The 22,210-nt window shown below is 39.3% G+C and overlaps 3 protein-coding genes across 4 annotated transcripts; all 3 read right to left on the minus strand.

Moving 5' to 3' along the window:
* Window positions 1-306: 306 nt before the first annotated feature.
* zfyve9b (zinc finger, FYVE domain containing 9b) lies at window positions 307-10,524 on the minus strand. Its single transcript, XM_042005463.1, has 16 exons — window positions 10,316-10,524; window positions 8,192-8,982; window positions 7,956-8,055; window positions 7,610-7,812; window positions 7,344-7,455; window positions 5,402-5,524; window positions 5,074-5,229; window positions 4,737-4,961; window positions 4,568-4,650; window positions 4,331-4,435; window positions 3,954-4,104; window positions 2,436-2,516; window positions 2,015-2,177; window positions 1,614-1,719; window positions 1,339-1,518; window positions 307-1,001 (listed from the first exon to the last, which is right to left on the minus strand). The coding sequence occupies exons 1-16, from the start codon at window positions 10,377-10,379 to the stop codon at window positions 840-842; spliced, it is 2,805 nt and encodes a 934-aa protein (XP_041861397.1). The 5' UTR covers window positions 10,380-10,524; the 3' UTR covers window positions 307-839.
* A 232-nt stretch (window positions 10,525-10,756) lies between these two features.
* btf3l4 (basic transcription factor 3-like 4) lies at window positions 10,757-14,527 on the minus strand. 2 transcript variants are annotated; one of them, XM_042007333.1, is made up of 6 exons: window positions 14,422-14,527; window positions 13,957-14,018; window positions 13,674-13,787; window positions 13,371-13,572; window positions 11,274-11,333; window positions 10,757-11,094 (listed from the first exon to the last, which is right to left on the minus strand). In XM_042007333.1, exons 2-6 carry the CDS (start codon window positions 14,008-14,010, stop codon window positions 11,048-11,050), a joined length of 477 nt encoding a protein of 158 aa, XP_041863267.1. In that variant the 5' UTR covers window positions 14,011-14,018; window positions 14,422-14,527; the 3' UTR covers window positions 10,757-11,047. The 2 variants fall into 2 exon arrangements, with proteins under 2 accessions (XP_041863267.1, XP_041863268.1); XM_042007334.1 differs by lacking the exon at window positions 14,422-14,527 and having other exon boundaries at window positions 13,674-13,848; window positions 13,957-14,010.
* A 1,180-nt stretch (window positions 14,528-15,707) lies between these two features.
* Window positions 15,708-18,587, minus strand: ptgfr (prostaglandin F receptor (FP)). The gene is made up of 2 exons (XM_042006777.1): window positions 17,793-18,587; window positions 15,708-16,203 (listed from the first exon to the last, which is right to left on the minus strand). The coding sequence occupies exons 1-2, from the start codon at window positions 18,585-18,587 to the stop codon at window positions 15,904-15,906; spliced, it is 1,095 nt and encodes a 364-aa protein (XP_041862711.1). The 3' UTR covers window positions 15,708-15,903.
* Window positions 18,588-22,210: the final 3,623 nt, after the last annotated feature.

Genomic DNA, 22,210 nt, shown 5'->3' on the forward strand with positions numbered 1-22,210 from the left:
TCATTCTCTGTACCGCTTATTCCATGACAGGTCGCGGGTAAGCAACGGGTTTCATAGCAATGGATCTGTTAATATACCTTGGTAATGGTTCTTAAAGAAAAGTACAAGGATCTCTTAGCATAATAAAGGATAATAAATATTGTAGTGTTTAGCCATTAAATTCCTAAAAGACAAACAATTTTTAGAAATGAATTTGTATATTAAGTTTCACAATCATGAGGGGGAAAAAAATCAATGTGAATATTGTTGATTAAATTTAAAAGTAAAAATGACCACAGATGCAAATCTGGAGTAAAACTGCAGATGGTCTTTTCATTGTTGCAAGTTTAATTCCAAGCTATTGTTACAATTCATGAGCAGTCAATTAAAATACATCCAGTATGAAAACATTCTTCAAGCATTCATTCAATGTGCATCAAATTGCTACAGCTCTACTAAATACTGTTTTTAAAGTCATTCTCTTTTTCTCTGCTGTAAGGTCAAAGGGCTGAATCCAGCTCACCTTTAAGATATCTCCATTTAGAAACATGTGCAGAGCATCATGACGTGAATGATCAGTTATGAAGATGCTACTACTGTGCAGCAGCTGCACTCGGATCTGATCTGATGGTCCATAAGTTTCATGCATAGCCTGGTTGTCCATGACTGAATGGAGTGAGATCAGAGAGCTGCTAAGAGTCTGACCACTTGTCTCATGTGAATGGGTGACATCCAGGATTGACTGAAATACCTTTGGTGCTCTGAAAGAGATGGTCACGCTGACCAGAGGTGCTGGAGACAGCACCTTCATAGCCTGACTTATGACTTATGAAAATGAACCTGTCTGATCCCTGTGTGCTCTAAGTGATGTTCTCCAGGATGTAAAAGATTAACTCCATCACAATAGGCTCATCACCCCTCTTGCGCCCCCTGCTGTGAATGACGGGAATCAGCACACTATCGAGGGCATTTAGGTACTGAGCTGGGAGCGGCTGTCCATTACTCCCTGCCACAAACCCCACCTGAAATTACAAGACACCACTGATTACATTTATTACATACAGGACATTGTATCATAAACATTGCAGCTAAGTATCACATGAGTCAGATTTAACAGGCTGACAGAACATTTTGCTTTCATTTGAGGCTGAGTAGAAAATATTTTAAACTTTAAGGAAACAATGAACACTAAAAAAAACCAAACTGAAGTCTATATTAATGAATATATCACAGTGTGAGCACAGCAATTTACAATAGAGTGTGTTCACTTCTTTAGCTATTTATTTCATACAGCTGCAAAAAAATCGTTTCCATTTAGAAATTAATCAATTATTATTGATTTCATTAATCTTTTCTGACCTCTTGAGGGTTAAAAGTGACACGCAGCCCCAGTTTGGCCATCCCGTCTTCCTTCAGAAGTTTCAGGTGAGGACACAATGCCAAGCAGAAAGCCCGGGCGATGCGCTCTGTTAGCCGGCTGTGTTCAGCAGAGTCAGTCACCCCTCCTGTGGGGTTCTGGCCTCTCTGCAGGAAGAATACCTGCAAAGAAGATTCATATGAATAATAAAGAGGCTGGCTGATTCAGATGTAAATGTCTAGGTATTTTTAATATTTTAGCAGATCCCCATATGTACTTCTGTCCAGCGGATGATCTTCCCATTCTCTTTGTATTCTGATTTCTGGAACATCTTTGTACTGCTGATAGACTCCATGGATTTCCCATCGATGGGGCTTATGATGCTGGAAAACACAAATGTTTATTTTTAGGTGAAAATATAAATGAACACTCACTGTAAAGGACCATGAACAATATTTGTTTTGTTTTTGTTTTGTCTTTTAAATCTTCGGTTCTTGCCAGCAGAGGACTGGTGAATTATCCTACAGACTTTGGCAGAGTAATTTTTTATCTCATTTTTTCTTATTTTGCAATCATTATCTACTAATAATGAATCATTTGAATTGTCCCTTTGATCAACATTGCTGTGTCTGACTGAACACATTAGCCACGTGACTTCACACAGGTGGACACACTCACCCCTTATTCACAGTGCATTTTTCCTCCACCCACTGTAAACAAACAAGCTCTTGGCCCTCTGGTTGGTCAAGCCGGCCACATGTGACAGTGTAGTCTTTCATCTCCCGTAGCGACCTACGGATCTCCACCATAGTTTCCACGGTGACCTGAACCATAAGCCCATCTGGGGACAAGGGACAGCAATACAGAAGGAACACACAGACACACACACATTCACGTGCATCAACATGTATACACACCTTGACAAACAGTTTGTTAAAATGTACACAGACAAACACACACATACAAAGATCAGCACTTTCTAAATAAACCAGTTTTGAGGCAGGGATGTTCAAATTTTGCTATTATAAAAATAAACTCCCTGCAAGCAGGAAGGTAAAAGTAAAATCAATTTTGCTTCCCTTTTTATCTGATGTCCTACCCTCTACGATGCTGGACTTGGCCAAGTATCCTGCAGATGCTTTCAGGGCGCTACTGAATATAAAAAAGCACGATCCAGTAACTGTAAGGAAAGATAAAGAAAAAAGATTGTGGTTTCAGTTTTGTTACAAGACAAACAAACTCTGCCACCTAGTGTTAAATAATCAAAAGTGTGGAATTTCCATTGAAGACAATAACCTACTTGAGCCTTTGTTGCTGTGGCCAAATAAAATTAATGTTCATATATATACATATATATATATATATATATATATATGTATATATATATATATATTGTTTGAAAACTTCCTTATAAATAAAGTTGACTTGACTTGACAACACTGTGTAGTTCCAAATTCCATGAACCACTTCAACTGCATCCATCTTAAACTCAAACTCCAATTAAATAGACACGTATGAAGTTGTAGCAGGAAATAAGTCTGAACTGTCATATTTTTGAGCAGAATGATTGTAAAAACATACATCTTTATGTGGAAAAAACTACACAATTTTGAATTTATTTAGGGTTTTCTGGATTAAATATAATGTCAAAGTTGCCCAGTTTGATAACACTTTTCTGGGCAGAATTATTAGTTGAATTAAATGAGCTGTTTTCCTGACAAATGGCAGCTGGGATATCATGTTTTATCCTAAACAGGATAAAGCAGGAATTGGGAATGGATGGAAGGTTTCCTGATACAAACTCATCCTTTGAACAAAGCCTGCATACTTTCAGTATGTTTGAGGTGAGAACTTTCAGAATGCAACATCAAAAGCTTAATGTTTCTCTTCTTTATTACAACTTTGATGATTGAGATGATGATGAGATTCAGTTCTCCACCTTCATTCACCCCAGTTTAACATCATGATGCTACCACCACCACCATGGTGAACAGTTGAAGCAGAGGCTTCTTTCATGGACAGCAGTCTCCCAGTCCACAGTGATGTAAAACACAGCTGACTGGGGACACTGTTAAAGTTGACAATAGTGTTGAAGCAGCTTCTAGTTTATAGAAAGCTGTTGTTCTGGATCTGAATCAATTCTAGTCCTCTTTCTAAGAAATGCAGTAAGCTCCTTGGGCTTTTTTTAATTTTATTTTTTGGACTATGTAATGACAAATCCAAAGACACCTTTCTAGATTGGCACACACAGTGTATTAGCTGAAGTATATCATGGAAAGTAAAACAAAAACTGACATCTTGGAAATCAAACCACTGTTGAATTATTTTTCAAATATATCAATATTTTTAGTTAATTGATTTATACACTATGTTGATTTCAGAGAAGCAACAATTAATAAAAACACAAAGAGTTTTGTATCAAAGAAGCATATTCTGTCTTTATTTTACCCTAGAATAGTTTAAAGAAATGACTGAAAGCCCACTATTGTCATTGTTGTATGCAAGCCTTGGACCACAACTGTAAACCAAGTAGATTTTTTCACTAAATCATGAATATCCTAATGACACTGCATTGGATTTAGAATATCATTTAAGTGTCAGTGTCTGGTGAAGGTACCTTTACGTGGCTGATTGTGGATGCTGATGGCTTGGGTCTGGTACTGGCCATCATCTGTTTGCACACAGATGAGGTGAGAGTCTGCGGTCTCATTGAAACACGCTCCTACGGCCAGCACGTGTTCATTGGACTTGTTCATGGCCTTCATAAACTTACATGAGAAAGGTGTGTAGTAAAAAAGAAATAATTACAGAGCAAATACAGTACCAATCAAACATTCGGACCCATCTAATCATTCAATTTGAATGGGTAGGTGTTTCAAAAATTTTGATTGGTACTGTACAGAAGGAGTGCAATGAAACTAATAGGAACATGATGATTTAATCATAATGATTTGATCATATATAATATATATTGTATAAACAGCTCAGTCCTACCTCGTTATAACCAGTGGTTGGTATCTTTATGCGAGTCTTCTGAGCCTCTAGATCCACAGTAAGCCCCGGTACCATTGGTAGGCTGTAACGGTAATTCCTAAAGTCCTACAAAAAAATTTGGCAAAAGGTCAATAAGGGGATAAAGGAAGTTTAGTAGTTATGACACCCAACTTCCTACAGATGCAAAGAAACATGGTTTTGCAAAACATGAAAGCTGTTGCAAAATGCCTTACTTACCACTAGCAGCCTCATTATGGTGTGACCTATTTCCCCAAACAAGGGTTTCCTGAAGCGCACGCTATACAGTGGACATGGATAAACTGGACATAAAGAAATAAAATGTTGTGAATGAAGAGGAAATTTGTTTTGCTGCAGCTCGTAGATTTCATAGAGCTGTTTGGCTTACATCTGTACTCAGCTCCCAGGCGCAGCATCAGCCGCAAGGGAAAGGTTTTGGCCCAGGCCACCTCTGCTCTGTGGACCAGCAGGCCAAAGAGGTAGGGCTGGTTTGGCAGAGGTAGACCCTGAAGGGACTGGAGAGTGGAGCGAACATACAGGAAGCCTGCATGTTCCCCACTACCTAAGAAACGGCTGCCAAACAGGAACAGTGACAGGTGTTTTACAACCTTCCCTATAGAAACAAGGAACAAAAAGGACAAAAGAGTCATGATGTGATGGGCAGTACTTTGAGAGACAGGAACAGCATGACTGTGAATAAGTGTCTTAATGTGTGAGGCTCTGACCTGTGATGGTGTCCCTGTACAGCTGAATGAAGTGACTGAAAATGTCTTTGGGGAAGCTTTTTTCTTCAGGTAGGCACTGAAGCAATACCACCACCTCCACCTGACCCACAGCATGCATCCCCTTTGTTGTCACACACCAGCACTTCCTGTTTACATCTATCACACAATGAGGGCACATCCTCAGTGATCTTACAAGGACATTTTACTTGAAGAAGACAACTTCCCAAATGGACCAGAACATACCTTATTCTTCATTTTAACAATTATACATTCTCTATGCAATTTATGAGAAGCAGTAATAAGAAAAGAGAACAGAAATAGTACGTACAGTTGACCAGTTTGACCATAGCAAGCAGGTTGGCATTGAGTACAAACACCAGGGGCTTTGGCCTTCCACTTTCCAGCTCCTGAATAAGCAGCATTTCAGAGGGCTTCTCCTCCACAGTGTAGTCTGAGAGGAAGAAAACATACTTACAAGTGCTTCTGCTTACTGACCAAGAGAGCTAGCTTAATTCTTTCCTAAGTGTGTGAGGCTCAATTACTTTGAGTGACTAACTAGCTAAATAATAATAATAATGCTATTATTCTTTCTGTTTAGAGTAACAGCACTAAAATATAGTCACTGAAAAGCCCCAACTCATAAAAATACATTCAAAATGGGATCTGCTTTTTTTGTATTTTACTGATAAAATCACAGACTTGCACAAATAAGTCATGTGCACAAAGTGAAACAGTTGGATGGAGTTCACGATCATATTTTAGATCATGGCTGAGCACTGGTGCATATAATGGCTGTTTTCCACTTCTGCTGTGGGACATGTTCACTGGCTTGCATGCACGAGCGCTAAAGTGGAATGTGGCCCTTGTTAATGTAACTCAGATTAGCATCATATTTTGAAGATCTTTTTTATAAATTGTAAGTCATGTTGCAATATTCAGCTATGTTATTGCACATAGTCCACATAGGCTAGCAACTTAGTGGAAGAAAATTGGAGGTTGGTGCAGAGTGAGTTTGGTGGCAAATAAAGGTGTGGACCTAAACATTCTGAGTCCCAGCAATGTAAACTGGGTGACCCAGAACATGCTGGAGGAATTACATCCCATCTGGCCCGGGATAGCCTAAGGGTCCCTCAGGAGGAGATGGAAAGTGTAGCTGGGAAAAGGAATGTGTGGGTTTACCTCCTGGACCTGTTGTCTCCATGACCTGAGTTTGGATTAGTGGATGAAAATGGATGTATGCATATCCCAGGTTTTCCTAATATCATGCAGGCCCATTTGAAATTAAATGAGAATAGGATTGAACTGACTATTCTTTTTCTTTTTGGTTGCAAATGTAGTACATATTTAGTTAGGCCAGAAATATTTGAATACCAATGATGTACAGTAACAGGACCTGGAACAGGAAACACTTCATTAAATTTTTAAAGAACTACTGACATCTAGCGGTAACAATGGGCATAAACATAACTACAAATGCCTGGCCCAGTTGAGAATAGACATGGTCGTCAACTGCCAAAATTCTTCCTGACATTAACATGTTTTCATCTGCAAGTGGATCCAGTGGCCTCAGTTGCAGCAATGACTACACTACAGGTACCTACTCAAAAATTATATACATGCCTACTGTGTATGTGCCTTCTAAGGCATTACTTATCCCACACAGTGCCCCAGCATCTACTAAACAAAGCCGGTGCTGCCGTTTGAAAACTCAGAGTTTTGTCACTTCACGTGCACAGTTGATTGTTCATTCAGAGACAGCATAGAAAAATGGTGGCACAAATATGACAGCTGCTATGTATGTGGAATACAGCTGCTACGTATATGGACCCACGACAAATGGATATAAATGGCTCATTCTAAGAGATCATATTTATTTTAGTAAAGTGTTTAGGTCATTGAGCTCTGATTTTGTTAGATGTTGCACTTTTAAAAGCATTAATTTATGATATTCAGCAAGTGCTGCTCTCACTTTACTTCTCTAGCTCTTTATGGACAACCTGACAACATGCTGATGAAAGTCAGAGACCAAATATAAACCCTGTGCTGTGCTGCCTGGTTTGCATAGAAATATTTCTTTGTACATCCCCTTTTATGTTTGCACACTGTGCAAGACCTTACAGTATAAACACAAGGCGGGTAAAACACACACACACACACACAAAAAACAAACAAAAAAAAAACAACAACATAAAGTATATTTCAAGGTTAGCAAAATGCCAAGAAAGCATTTAATTATAGGTTTGACTCTTGCTGTGATGTCATAAACTTACCTCCTTTGACTCCTGTAGAGGTGAGGATGGGTGGCAGGCCAACCAAGGGAATGAGGTTGGCAGAGTTGCTCCTTAAAGCTGTGGTGCCCCAGCCATACGGGCCACATGCCTCCTAGAGTTGAATTGAGGCAGATGAGTTATTTTAACTATCCCACACATGCAGGACCTAAATACTGACAGGTTTAATTTGTTTTCTTCTACATAAAATAACAACAAAATGTGTTTTCTGCAGTGCATTTGTCGTGTTATATTTTGGGTAGACCCACACTAATAGCTGTCCCATGTGGCCCCATGGTTCTCCTCATCTGGGGGGAACCAACGGGACTCTCAACAGGTCCGCCCAGTGCTCGTCTCATCAGCGGTGAGAAGGTGGGCCCCCTCACTGGTGTGGTTGGAGCAGATTCCGACTGCTGATCAGTGACGATTTCATCTGCAAACCACACCCTCCTTTTTCTCCTTGGAGGTGTCCCTGAGACAAGATGTGAGAGTTATATACAGTATATATATATATATATATATATATATATATATATATATATATATATATATATATATATTAATAATAATATTGTGCATATTTTAGTGAGTTTTTTAAAGAGCAAAAGAGCTCACTTTTGATGAGGGTTGAATGACAGGAAACACAAACCCGTCCCTCCTTGCCATCCAGATGTGTAAGTCTGAACTTCAGATTGGAACAAAGTGCACAAAAAACCTGACAACACACACGTACACATCACTGAATACAGGCACACACACTCACTTCACATAAACTAAGCCACTAGTTGAATTTCACTTCAGATTTAGTTACGAAAAAATATGTAACTTGACAAATGTTATGTTTCCCTCACCTTCCCACAAGCACGGCAGTGGTGCCTCCTCTTTGTAAATGTAAACTTGACTCCACACTTCATGCAGACCTGAGCTTCAGCATCAGGGATCCATACTGGAGCTACCTCCCCAAGGACAGTGCCTCGATCCTTGGAGAGAATTCCATTAGGGCTCATTTGGGAATCGTTATCAGGATGTGCCAGTGGAGCTGCACACTCCCCCATCGCTCCCTCTCCACTGACTGCCTGGGATTTGTTATCATTGTTATCGGCTACCTCAGATCTGGTCATCTTAAACTGGCTCAACTCCCTACCACATGTCTTTTCCATTGATGGAGCGGAAGGTGCTCCAGTTGCATCCAAGCTGCTGGAATACTCTTGCTGCTCCAGCCCACTTTCTTCCAGCTCCTTCTCCTCAATCACAAAGTCCTCTTTTGATGGGAGAACTTGAGGCTTTTTCTCCTCCACCTCTTCTTCTTCCTCCTCTGGCCACACAGCCTCTGCAGGGCTCAACATCAGGGAGCTGGACGACTCCCTCTCACCCCATGTGGAAATGGGGGTCACAGTGCAGCTGCCCTCCTCCAGCTGGGAGTGTGAGGACAACTTGGTGGGATGTTCAGATGGTTTCTGCTCACATGGTCCTAATGTACCTCTGACTGTTGTGTCTGAGGGGGCTTTGGATGGAGATTCTGGCCTGATTTGACTGGTGCCCAGGCCTGATTTTGAAACATCTGCATCTTTGAGGACAAGTAGGCAGGGTCTGTTTAGCCAGTGCTGCTTGGTGTCCTGAAGAGATGGGTTGTCACCTTCATCTGTTTTTGAGCAAATCAAAGATGATTCAATTTCTATCTTCCATCATCAAGCATATGTACATGTTTACACACATTTACTCAGAGCATGATGCATTTTGCTCATAAATGTCTGCTTAAGTGGAAATGATGTGGTAACATGTGACCTTTAAAAGTAATAACTGGAACAAGTGGAGTGAGAATGGAATCCTAAAAACATCTGTTTCTTTGTATATTAATGTAATTAAAGATTAATTGATTTACAGTGTTAAGTTCAAGCTGAGACTTTAACATTATAAGCAAATATTTTATTCTATTTGTTTTATACAACATGTGTAAAAAAAAAAAAGAAAAAGGAATAAGAAGGGAGAAAAATTTCAAGTCATGGAATTTTTTAAAACCAATCCTTAATATTATAAGCTGTTATGCTTTGCTTTGGGTAAGTAACTGATGACACTATAAAAGCAATTGTTTCCCAGAACAGATGTTTAATGGTGGTCTTGTGCTTAATAACCTGAGTGCTGATACAATCTGACTGTTCACGGAATAGTTGAGTCTGTGTCAGTGCCAAGCAAACTTGCAGCCACTCCATTTATTACTTCAACCTGAAAACCAGCAGCTGTGTTTGCTGCTCCTCTGCTCTTCTCAGTTCATTAGCTGCTGGCAATCAGAGGGAGTTTAAGCACGTCTGGTTTGCTGAGCTGTAACCAGACTTATTATGAGCAGCTGGGATGCAACTCGAGACCAGGACAGGGCTGCTGATTTGATGTGCCTTGGTTTTATACTGTAAAACCGATTCAGACGGAATTGAGAATTTGAAGTTGCGAGTAAATCTAATCTGATAACTAACTCTGCAGTTTGAGCTGCATTGCAGCTTTGTTAAGAAGAAGAAGAAGAAGAAGAAGAAAAAAAAAGGCGGGCGGTGTCGTTCCTGCTGCAGGAATCAAAGTACAGATTTTCCAAAAGCAGCCGATGTGGGGGCTGCATTGATCCGCTTCGCCGCGCGCTCTCTTCCCGGGACAGTGACGCATTCATTTAGCGCACGTGCAAATATTTAATCCGCTCGAAACCTAGGCCGACGGCGGCATTACAATGCGACATCCACCCGGTTACATCACGTCAAGCCGGACACCTACCTGGAGGTGTCGGTCTCTCCAGACAGCTCTTACACGTGCTGGAAAAGTGCGCAACACGCACGCACGCTTCAAACGATGCGGTCTGTACGCTCAAGCCAAGTGCTGTATCAGCGATTTTTTTTCTGTGGCAAACACTGTATCATCATCCTGCAACGCACAAGCAATGAATGGATGGGACAGCATGTCTATCGACCCCCACAGGAATCCATGCAATCTCTTACCCTCTGTTATTCCTCCCAAAAGGCTTTCATTCTCGTCATCCCGTGGGGAGAAGAACTTGAGCATTTTATCCTGTTACATCTGAGTGCGGAGGAAGCAGCAGTGACTCGCTCACAAGCTGAAAGAGGGATGATTTCGCTTGTCTACCCCCCTCCTTCTCTGTGAGATCTCCCTCCTCCCCTGTGTATCTCTGCAGCTCTTGAAGAAACTCAAGAGGTGTGCAGAAATGTCCCTCCCCAGTTTGCTGTCCGCACAACCCGCAGGACGCTGTGCCAGCCAAGATCACAGAGCTGTGATGCCAGACATACTGCCCAAATCTAGCTGCATGCACAAGGCTGAATAAATTACTTAGCACCCGATTATATGCCAAAATGAAACAAAATTGTCTGTTGGGTGGAATAGGAAGTATACAAAAACCCTTAATGACCACAGCACCATATAAAAAATGTTAACCACCTTTATTTTGAGTTATAAACAAACAAGCAAAAAAACATTAAGACTTAAGACAATCCTAGAGACGACAATTTGGTGAAGGGATTTAACTGTTGACCAGCAGGTTTTCCACCAGTGCACAAGCCAGTATGACTTGGTGGGTCATCACAAAGCAGTAAAGGTCAGTGGGACTGTTGAGGAAGATATTTGATAGGTCCCAATAATTAGACCTAAAAACACAGGGGAAGGTTTCTGCTTCTAGTAGCGCAGTCCAGTCCACGTGCACACAAAGCTCATGTGTGTCAGTTTGCCTCATTCTTTGATGCCTCATCAAAGTTCTCCACCAAATCTACAACAGCAGAGCAAAGTGTTAAATACATGAGAAACAGCACACAATGCTCTTCTTGCTCAACTAAATGACAAAGTAATATTAAACATGCAAAACTGAATTTGAAAGGATTACAGCAGACAAAGGGAAACAGAATTTCCTTTTTCAAATGAACAACATAGAATTTATAAATACCATACCTGGAACATCGTCATCCTCTTCCTCGATGTCCTCCACTTTGGGTGCCTTGCTGTCAAGCGCTAAGATGGAATAGACCAAAAATAATAAGCTTAGGCTATTAAATGATGGTAACTGCCTATTTATTTTTGTTCATAAGGAAATAATCCAGTTATATTCTGTACATGAGAGAACTCACTAACAATCAACTGACAGGAAGATCAGGTACCATCTTTTCAGGTAAATGCAGATATATCTGTTTAGCAGAACTTAGCAGCTCAATGAAACAGGACATTTAAATTCCAACACAGGATATTTATGGTGGATCATCATTTTGTGCATTCTAAGCAGCATCAGCTGATGTAAAATTCAAATGCCAAAACACACAAACACTCCTTTGTAAACACAACCAGGAGTTGTGTGTCAAGATGGCATTAAAATTTGCCTTTCTGTTAATTGAAGTAATATATGATTGTTAGAAAAAAATACTGAAAAACCACCAAGCTAGATTTTTTTAAAACTAGCTTGAGGGTTAAAACAAGGGCAAAGGAGAACTTACTGAATTTTGGTGCAGATTGGGATAACTTGAGTTAAAATGTTGAAATACAGCACTGGTATTTAGAAGCTTGTAGTCATAAGAACTCAAAAGTCTAAAATATATGTCTAAAAAGACTCCAGAAATGTGCACTATGGACAGAGTACAACATAAAAAAATACAAACTTTCCAAGAAACAAAAATCAAGAATAGCAACTTTTTTCTTTCGAGAACGACAGAAATCAAATAAATATATTTTTTTCCTTTTAAATCTGTGGTATCAGGCTCTAAAATTGACAAATGGCTGGTCAATAACAGGCTAATGTGTTTACTCCAGATTCATAGCTGCATCACCTAAAAAAAACTTCCAGCAGAAAATATTACACATAGAGAAGACATGAAAATTCAGAGTACTTCTTAATCATCATAATATCATCAACTCATAATGATGCTAGACTTGATAAGTAAAAAAATAGAAACGAGACAAAACCTAAAGTTTGAGCAGGACTCTAAGTATTATGAGAATTTAACATTCAGCCTCCCAGCAGTGAAGCATGGGGGTGGCAGAATTATTCTGTGGGCATGCACCTTCAGAGGCAGGAAAACCCAGTAACATCTGCTAACATCATGAAAATGTTGAAACTGCACGTAGACCAGAGTCAAAACTCTCCAGCAGATGTTTATTTTTTAAATTGGTACTGACAAACACACTTATTTGCATATGCTAATTTTTTTAGGGTGCTGCAGTCAGGGGAAAAAAAGCAATGTAATGCCATCCCTTTCATGTTCTAGTCTACAGTCATTTAGCAGATGTTTTAAACCAAAGCGACTATGTTGTCATAGCTACGAAAGTATCAGCTGGAAAACTGTATAATTTTGGGGGCTGGTTCTGGATCTACTGTAGCCCTCAGAAAACTCAGAGTAAGATTACAACAGCAAAAAAATTAACCAGCTTGTTCAATAATTTAAAAAGCTACTTTTGGTGTAAAAAAATAGCACAAGTACTCTAAAGATGCTTGTTCAAAGTCATCTGAAGACTACAGTTAACGGAGAGGATCTACCAGGAAAGATAGGCTTAACTCCAACACAGGCATGCAAATAAGCACTTTAAGATTAGTCAAACACATTAAATACTGCCAAATAAGCTTCTGAGGGTCTAATTACTTTTGTTAATTAGATGCTTTAGTTTTAGATTTATTATATTCTTAATTTGTTATTAAGGGGAATTGAATGTGAACTAAAGAGAAAAGGGTATAGCTGTACATCTAAAAGTGATAATCGACAACAATATAAACTGCAGAAGTAGTGAGGTGGTTCAAGTAAGCAAATTCAGCTCCATTATCATCTAACCCACAAAGTTACTGTTGGCTAATGTTATCTTTCGCCACAGGAAACAAGTGAATGTGAAAGTAAACTCAAATGCACTAATTTACTGCCACCAAAAAGCTCAGAAAGGAATGTCCCTTTAAAACAAAACAAAAAACACTCCGTCAAACCCATTAGACTTAGCAACCATGAATGCAACTCCTACTCTTTTACATGAACCATGATGCACCAAAGATCAACCAGCTCCAGACACACCAACCTTGCCGAGGTAACTGCTCTGCCAGTTTGCGCAGGCTGCTGAGGCTGTCGGCTCCCAGCTGACTGAGGATGCCAGGAAGCATCTCTGTTAGCTGCTTGGTCTCAGCGTGGCCTGTGATAGCAAAGGTGTTGGCAGACAAAGAGGCCTGAACTTTGGGGTTGTTAAAGTGGATTACAGTTCCGTCATCCTTGATCATGTTCACCTGTGAAGAAAACACACCTTAGTTCTTAAGCATATGAATAAATGTAAACAGATTGCTCATTATTGAAAATGTGGACAGAAGTGACAATCTTTTCAATTTACCTCCTCAATTCCAGCTATGTTGTTGACAGCTAATTTCTTTAGTGAAATCTGAAGCTTTTTGTCATCAGCTGTTGCAGTTCTGTGCACCACCTTCTTCTTCCTGCGTGCTGAACCCTGGCACCAACGCATACAGAAATAACAAAAATGAAGCCTTTGTTTTTCCCTCATGACCTGTCTGAAATAATAGATTGTCATTTAAAAGTGCAACTTTATGATCTGGAAAAAATATTATAATGTGGCTTTAAAATCATAACAATATGCCTCTTCCTGTTTGCCAGCTTACCTTGCCTCCTATCCGCACCTGGGCTTGGAGCTTTGCCAATTTTTCCTGATTCATGTTTTTACCTGTGACAGGAAAATATATACATATTGATACGCGCGATACACAAAAAACAGATTTTCTAACAGGCTGAAACGATCGCGTGCTACTATTTTCTCTGTCGTGTACGAGTCGCAACATTAGCTGGAACAGCACCATGAGCTAAACCTTCCAGAAATTAAGCGTCTTAGCAGAACCGACTAATACTAAACCACGAACACAGGAAATTATAGTAAAATAGCCCTAAATAATTAACGAGCAGACAGTCTGGTTAGTCTGTGTGTTTGATGCCTCTGGCCAGCAGCTGATGCAAACACAACACAGACACAGGTTGGACACACAACGAATTGCCGCTCTGCTCCCACCAAACAACATCACGGCCCACAAACGCCCCATAGCTCACACAAAACCACATTAATCAGAACAGACCTGCAAAAAACTCTCCTAAAGAATACAGCACTGAAAGATGGAGGTTATGGGGACGGTATAACGTCACGCTCCATATGTGTTTCTGCTCTTCTTCGCTTCGAACCAGGCAGAGACCTCGCCCTCTGCTGCCACCTAGAGGCAACTTTGTAAATTACAACAACAAACGCCTGATCCCTGCAAAAGAACTGCACAATAATAATAATAATAATTTCACTGTGGCAGACCTGAAGTGCTGAAGCTTTTGAGAGCATTTGCTGTAAAGAACCATTTTACATGGACTTTTATTATACTTATTTATACCTCCACTACATGTATAAGAAAAAAAATATCTACCTTTTATTCTTCTACATTTACATACAAGCTACATTTTCAAAGGTACTATACAGTTTTATATTAAAAAAAAAACTTTAGCACTTTCGCTATTCTTGGGACTCAGACTTGCTATAAATGTGGGTTTTTTTTATACATTATAAAGACTAAAAGATAATAAACATGCCATATTTATTGTTATAATAAACATATTTTAATAAAAGTGATTTATGAAGCTAGTGTTTATTTATTTAATTTATTTTAGTACTGTTCTTTTTTTTGTATCAATATTTTACTGGTACTTTTAGGCTTTGCTATGTTACACTTTTTGTATAATTTTATTCTGGTAATCTCATTATTTTATTGACTTTTGAACAGAAGGACAGCAGGACTCTTACTTCTCCTTTTCTCCTTTCTTGTTTTCCCAATTTTATTACACTTTTATTACACACTACTACACAAACGTTGCAACAAGGGTGTCAAAGATATGACATGATACACATACACTGAAACAATAGACTGGTCTTCAGTTTACACTATATAAACATTTTACCGGAATAAGGTCTATTAGGAAATTTCAGAGCGTTTCGACAAAACATTAATTAGTTGATTGTGGAAATAAAATATCAAAGAGTAACTAGAACCTCTGGCTCAAAATTCATTATGATTACTTGGAAATACAGCAATATGTACAGTACTTGCATAAAAAAATGAGAGACTGGACTGTGATCATTCTGTATGATCTCTGTGTTATTATAATTTTAAACCACATGGCATTTACACTCCAATCCAGAGTGAAACAAAAAAAAAGGCAAACTACAGCTCAGCTATCTTACACTGCTCAATATCACATTAACCATTAAATGTTGATGCCTTACAAAGACGCCTTATATTACAGACAAAAATAAACAAATAAAAATAAATAAATAAATAAATATTCTGCATTTGCTGAGCTTTGTGACAATTACAGATGCTCATGTACACCACAAAAAACAAACAAACAAACAAACAAAAAACCCCAAAGCAAAACAAAACAAACAAAAAAAACTTCTTCATTCAACATTATAAAGCAGAACCCAGTACTGCTGGTTCATGCCAAAACTTTGCAAAGGTGACACGGAAATGCATCCCCGTCGTGTTTTCAGGTATCAGATGAAAACTTCAGACCACGGATCAGGTGATGGATTTAATGGCAGTGTCTGGGAGAGGTAGTCTACCACGGCAGTGGCAGTCAGATTTGCTGGTTACTGCTGACTTTTCATGTATACTGCACTGCCAGAAGTGTATGTTGCGATGCTTTGAGCCACAACAGCCGTGAAACAACATGAACATTTTCCTCAGAACAGCCTTCCTCAGCAGGATGTAAACCCAGGGATCCAAGATCTGGTTCCACGTTGCCATACGTACCATCGTCAGCAGACTGAAACACGTAGACTCACCTGTGGCTCTGGTACTCAACAGGAGGATATGAATCTGGAGGGGTATTCACAGAATAATGAGCAGTCAATAAAAGTAAAGTTTCTTTGCAACAAAAATAAATTCTTGGTTGGAGTTTGTGGGTAAATTCTTCAATCAATACTTTAATAAAGAGAAAGAGAAGTAATAACAATGATTTTAACTGAATTTGTTTGGAGACCCCCAAGCTGCAATGATTTCCTTTTTCAGAAAATGTCAATAATTTACCAAATACCCTTTAAAGAACCACAACAGTGGATAAAAGCTGCTTTTAAGTTGTTAATCAGGATTTTGCTGAAAATTAGTGACATTAGTTGAGTGTGTCACATCAGCCACATAATTGAAACTATCCATCCTCATACAACCAAAACACCTCTGACCTCCTGAGGCATGGACTCTACAAGTCCTCTAAAGGTTTTCTGTGTTACCAGGTAACAAGATGTTAGCAGCCGATCCTTTAAGGCCTGTATAATGTGAAGTGCTAAATGACTTCTTTTGCCAGCACATCTTACAGCTCTGAAGTCAGACTGGGAGTTGGGGAAATTAAAACCTTTGTCATTTTGTTGTGTTCCTTAAAACATTTGTGAGAACATCTTACAGCATAGTGGGTTGTATTATTCATCTACAAAGAAACTATCAAGGAGTACTGCTGTCTTGAGTATGTTCATGGAATGCAACATTACCCTCCAACAGCTTTTATGCCTATATTGCAACTTGCAGCCATTTCTCGCCCTTGTAAAGGATGCACAGACAAACAGAGAAATCATGATTAATCTGATCAAGTCACCTACAGTATTTGCATTGCTCCAGTTCTGGCACTCCCACCTTTCTATCATACCCAGCATCAAGGTTTTCAGCAGTCTGGGCTGCAGCAGCTCTTCTCTGAGAAGAGGCCACATGTTTGTTGGCTCTCAATCCCAACATGCATCATTGATTGTGTAGCCTGTTCATCTGTTGTCTTTTGTTGGACTGTGTTTAGGTAGTAACCAATGCATGAGATGTGGAGGTGCTTTGAAGCATTGTGTAGCCATCACAATTTTATACTCCCTCAATGCTGCTTAGATTTGAATGCTAGCCCATTTTTCCTGATTTCAGCACATCAATTTCAAGGACCAACTCTTCACTTGCTGTCAATCCCACTGCTTAAGAAGTAAAATTGTGATATTATCAGAGTTATTTAATTTTCCTGTCAGTGGTTTAAAATGTTGTAACTGACTGACACATCCATGAAACATGAAATAAGCTTTAACCTAAGTTATTTTTCTCTCACTGTAACATAACAAAACCTGTCAGATCACTGTCTTATTTCAAAGGTCTTTTTTATAATCACCAATGGAAACTATGAACTATGAAGTATTTAAAAAAATCCATGAAGAAGTCATTAGAAATGGTTTAAAGGTCTGAAAGCAATACTAAATGGGGATGTTAATGTTTCATTGGATGAAAAGGAGACTGATCGATTGGTACATTATGACACATTAAGACTTTCATCTCATTCTGGAGGCACTGGGTTGCAGGGAACATGTGACTTTTGAAAACGCTCTTGTGGTGCTACTGCACACTAGTTCTAAAATTCTTAGGTTGAAGTTGCACTGAGATGTTATTACCAGTAATGGACCCCAGCACACGCAGGAAACCAGCATGATTACCAAGAGCTGGCAGATCATCTCAATGTGGTGAGAGGTGCCTTTCGAGCATAGTTTGCGGCGTAGTCTACCCTGCAGCAAAGCACAACTTGCAAGTGTATTGCAAACAAAGGAAAGCATTAGTGCCAACAACCCCAGCACTGAGAAAAGCAGAGGCAGCAGCACATCCAGCCAGTCTTTGGGTTGCTCCATATGGAAAAAGCACCAGCTCCTGGAGCTCTGAATCTTATAGGGCCTCTGCAGCAGCACAGGCAGCAAAGCCACCAGGGCAGCTAGCAGCCAGGTAAGCCCTAGAAGCCTTTTACTGTAATGGGAAGCAAGTGCTGTGGAGTGAAAGATGGGCTGGGTGACTCCGATGCAGCGCTCCAAAGCCATGACACTTCCCAGGAACAAGGGGCTCAGGCCATAGAACACCATGCATACCCCAAAGATGCTGCACATAATGCCATGAGGGTCAAAAGTCTCCCACTTCCTTTGGTAGCGATACACATAAAGCACCAGGGAGCCATTGACGAGGTGGCCCAGCAGGTCTGTTATTACCAAGCTACTGGCAAACAGCAGGAAGGATGCTTTGGACTTGATGCGGAGGCGGTTGTAGGATTTGAGCAGAATAAGGAGAGCAACACTGTTGGACAAGATGCCTGCAGCCATTGAGATGACAGATGCTGTGACAGACAGTTCTTTATGGCAGCAGGTGTCATTGGTGGCTCTGACATCTGGCCTGCAGCCTGAGCCTGAGCTCCCATTGACTGACATGACTGGACTTAAATCTGTGGAGGAAGATTGGAAAGCAAATGTATTACACATTAGATGGCTTTTTTCACACACACACACACACACACACACACACACACACACACACACACACACACACACACACACACACACACACACACACACATATATATATATTCTGATTTTTTTGACAGAATTCAATTTAAACTACATTTTTAAGACAGAGTCCAAGTTCATGTTCGAGTGTAACTTAGATGAGCGCACTTCATGATGATGAATATTAGCAATAGTATTCAAACAATGAATAACGGTATTTTCACTGCGGTCAAGCCAGCCGCTGTTTGCTAGTGCTTGGTCAAATCAGCCGCCCCTGTATCTCGAATGCGCATTACAACTAACATTTACGGTACACGCGGAGCTGCTGTCCAAGTACCCATCATTGTTCGAATTGATGTATTTCTGTCCAACTTTGAGGAAAGATTAAACATCTTCTGTCCATAAGTAGTCAATGATTTTGATATTTTCAGATACAGTACTTAGTTTACTACCACCACAAGTCATATGAAGGTCTTCTACTGTGCACTTTTAGAGTAATCAGCTGTCAAAGTACCTATCATTGATGAACTAACTGCATGCTTCAATTACTGGAATTCCTTTAATACAATAAAAACACACACAAACACTTAACAAATTTCAAAATATAACTTAATCTGAGCTTTGTTGGATTTCTGTAAACAAGAAGATTAATGTAACCCACAAATTAGCCTGTAGCCGGTACTAAAGGGTCTGTCTCTCTCCAAATTTTTTATTTGCTCCATGTTGGGATCTGCATGACTGTTCACTGAGCGCCCATGAATGCAGTGGCCAGAGCTCTACACTAAATGCAGACCGAGCAGCTCCAGTCACTTGCCCTGGCCTTTAGGAGTTGCTTTTCGTCCATCCCAAGGCACTGTTCATGATACCACCGTTCACAGGTATCACACTGTATCTGTAAAATAAAATAAATTTTAAAATAAAAACTATATTTAATTAAATTAAATTTTATTTATACAGTATCTTTTACAATTGAAATTGTCTCCAGACACTTTACAGAAAGACAGAGCCTGACCCCTGAGCAAGCAGTTAAGGCGGCAGCAGGACCTGGCTCATAAAGGTGACCTAAAACTCACAAGCAATCATACATTCCTATTTCTTCTATATACCTTATTTTTTGGACAATTGCTCTTCTATTAATCTTCATGGAAGATTCTGGGATAATGATACTACGATATACTGTAAAGATACAAAAGTAACAATTTCTCAAGTGCATGGTAATGGCTTTAAAATGTACACATATAAAGAATAGAATATAAGTTGTGATAACACATTTTAATTTAAGGAAACAGACTTTTCTAATTATATACACAATGAAAACTTTAAGTTGATATTGATAATGTGTTTTAAATTTTTTTAGTCAAGAGTCATCATTCTAGGTGTTGGGAGATTTAGAGTGATCAATGATTTAATCAAATTAGATACAATACGGAATAATTTTCAACATAGGGTATATAGAAGAAATAGGAATGTATGATTGCTTGTGAGTTTTAGGTCACCTTTATGAGCCAGGTCCTGCTGCCGCCTTAACTGCTTGCTCAGGGGTCAGGCTCTGTCTTTCTGTAAAGTGTCTGGAGACAATTTCAATTGTAAAAGATACTGTATAAATAAAATTTAATTTAATTAAATATAGTTTTTATTTTAAAATTTATTTTATTTTACAGATACAGTGTGATACCTGTGAACGGTGGTATCATGAACAGTGCCTTGGGATGGACGAAAAGCAACTCCTAAAGGCCAGGGCAAGTGACTGGAGCTGCTCGGTCTGCATTTAGTGTAGAGCTCTGGCCACTGCATTCATGGGCGCTCAGTGAACAGTCATGCAGATCCCAACATGGAGCAAATAAAAAATTTGGAGAGAGACAGACCCTTTAGTACCGGCTACAGGCTAATTTGTGGGTTACATTAATCTTCTTGTTTACAGAAATCCAACAAAGCTCAGATTAAGTTATATTTTGAAATTTGTTAAGTGTTTGTGTGTGTTTTTATTGTATTAAAGGAATTCCAGTAATTGAAGCATGCAGTTAGTTCATCAATGATAGGTACTTTGACAGCTGATTACTCTAAAAGTACACAGTAGAAGACCTTCATATGACTTGTGGTGGTAGTAAACTAAGTACTGTATCTGAAAATATCAAAATCATTGACTACTTATGGACAGAAGATGTTTAATCTTTCCTCAAAGTTGGACAGAAATACATCAATTCGAACAATGATGGGTACTTTGACAGCTGATTACTCTGAAAGTACACAGTAGAAGAACTTCATATGACTTGTGGTGGTAGTAAACTAAGTACTGTATCTGAAAATATCAAAATCATTGACTACTTATGGACAGAAGATGTTTAATCTTTCCTCAAAGTTGGACAGAAATACATCAATTCGAACAATGATGGGTACTTTGACAGCAGCTCCGTGTGTACCGTAAATGTTAGTTGTAATGCGCATTCGAGATACAGGGGAGGCTGATTTGACCAAGCACTAGCAAACAGCGGCTGGCTTGACCGCAGTGTATTTTCGTTTAAACGAAAACATCCCATTAAAAAAAATATCCCAGCCGCTCGCGTTTGTTGAAAATGTTAAATGGTCAAAATCAGGTTGCAGGAAACTCCTTACCTCAGGACTGCTCTCTCCTCTTGGAAATAGAAGCTTTTAAAATATCTGTTTTTGAGATAGTCCGCAGGATCAAGGTGCGTCTTGTCAGTCTGTCAGTAAATGCTACTGAACGTCCTAAAGCTCTCCTCCGAGTTTCTGCCTCCTGCGCTCAGCAGGTGCCAAGCCTCGACGAGAGCGCGCAGATGATAAAGCAGCTTCAACTCAGACAGTACACAAGGGAAATTGTTTCTGTGGGGGGGAAAAAATCTCGACGCTCTGTCTCGGGATAGCATAAAATAAAAAATAACGGAGTCCCGATATGTAATTCTGCCACGTGTCTGCGCTCATTCACTTTAAACCTGTTGCTGTCGTGTCCCTGAAGTGGCAGCATTGCAATGAACCTATACAATTCACTTGATTTTGTTTAATTTTTTTTGTAAAAAGAAGCACCACATTCAACCCATGTTTATTTCACGTGTAAATTCGACCAAAATGTTAACTTTTATAAGCTCTTTGTTGTTGAATTCCAACGGGATTAATAAAGTATTTCTGATTTCTGATTCTGATTCTGATATGATTGAGACAAAATCCCTCTTGGGCTGGAGCTATAGACTAGACCACGTTAGATGATGGGAAAGACAATTTTCCTTTTGAAATATACTGGTCTTCCAGGATACTTTACCAGTTTTATAACAATCTATTTTATGTATAAAGTTACAGTTAGATGAAAAAAAAGTTAATGCCTACATAAAATGGTAACAGAATGAGCTGATACCTCTACTTAAACAGAATTATTATCAGTAGCAGAAATTCAAAAACTTTAACATTAGAAACAATTTCTATTCTCATTTGATCAAATGTTACATAAACATAGTGTACTTATATGGCAGCCATATACAGATGAGAATGACCAAAAGGAAGAAAAAAAGTGTCACACAGGAAAACCCATATAGAGA

This window comes from Melanotaenia boesemani, chromosome 14 (assembly GCF_017639745.1).
Source record: "Melanotaenia boesemani isolate fMelBoe1 chromosome 14, fMelBoe1.pri, whole genome shotgun sequence".
Classification (NCBI taxonomy): Eukaryota; Metazoa; Chordata; class Actinopteri; order Atheriniformes; family Melanotaeniidae; genus Melanotaenia; species Melanotaenia boesemani.

Excerpts from the sequence above, each read along its gene's own strand:
- ptgfr (XM_042006777.1), bottom strand. The coding sequence starts at position 18,587 with ATGTCAGTCAATGGGAGCTCAGGCTCAGGCTGCAGGCCAGATGTCAGA. Across the intron at positions 16,204-17,792 it reads TGTGCTGGGGTCCATTACTG|ATTCATATCCTCCTGTTGAG; the intron begins GTAATAACATCT and ends ATACCCCTCCAG.
- btf3l4 (XM_042007333.1), bottom strand. The coding sequence starts at position 14,010 with ATGAATCAGGAAAAATTGGCAAAGCTCCAAGCCCAGGTGCGGATAGGA. Across the intron at positions 13,788-13,956 it reads AGGTGCGGATAGGAGGCAAG|GGTTCAGCACGCAGGAAGAA; the intron begins GTAAGCTGGCAA and ends CGTTGGTGCCAG. Across the intron at positions 13,573-13,673 it reads ACATAGCTGGAATTGAGGAG|GTGAACATGATCAAGGATGA; the intron begins GTAAATTGAAAA and ends TTTTCTTCACAG.
- zfyve9b (XM_042005463.1), bottom strand. The coding sequence starts at position 10,379 with ATGCTCAAGTTCTTCTCCCCACGGGATGACGAGAATGAAAGCCTTTTG. Across the intron at positions 5,525-7,343 it reads CTCTACAGGAGTCAAAGGAG|ACTACACTGTGGAGGAGAAG; the intron begins GTAAGTTTATGA and ends TCTTCCTCTCAG. Across the intron at positions 4,651-4,736 it reads CCTGGGAGCTGAGTACAGAT|TTTATCCATGTCCACTGTAT; the intron begins GTAAGCCAAACA and ends CTTTATGTCCAG.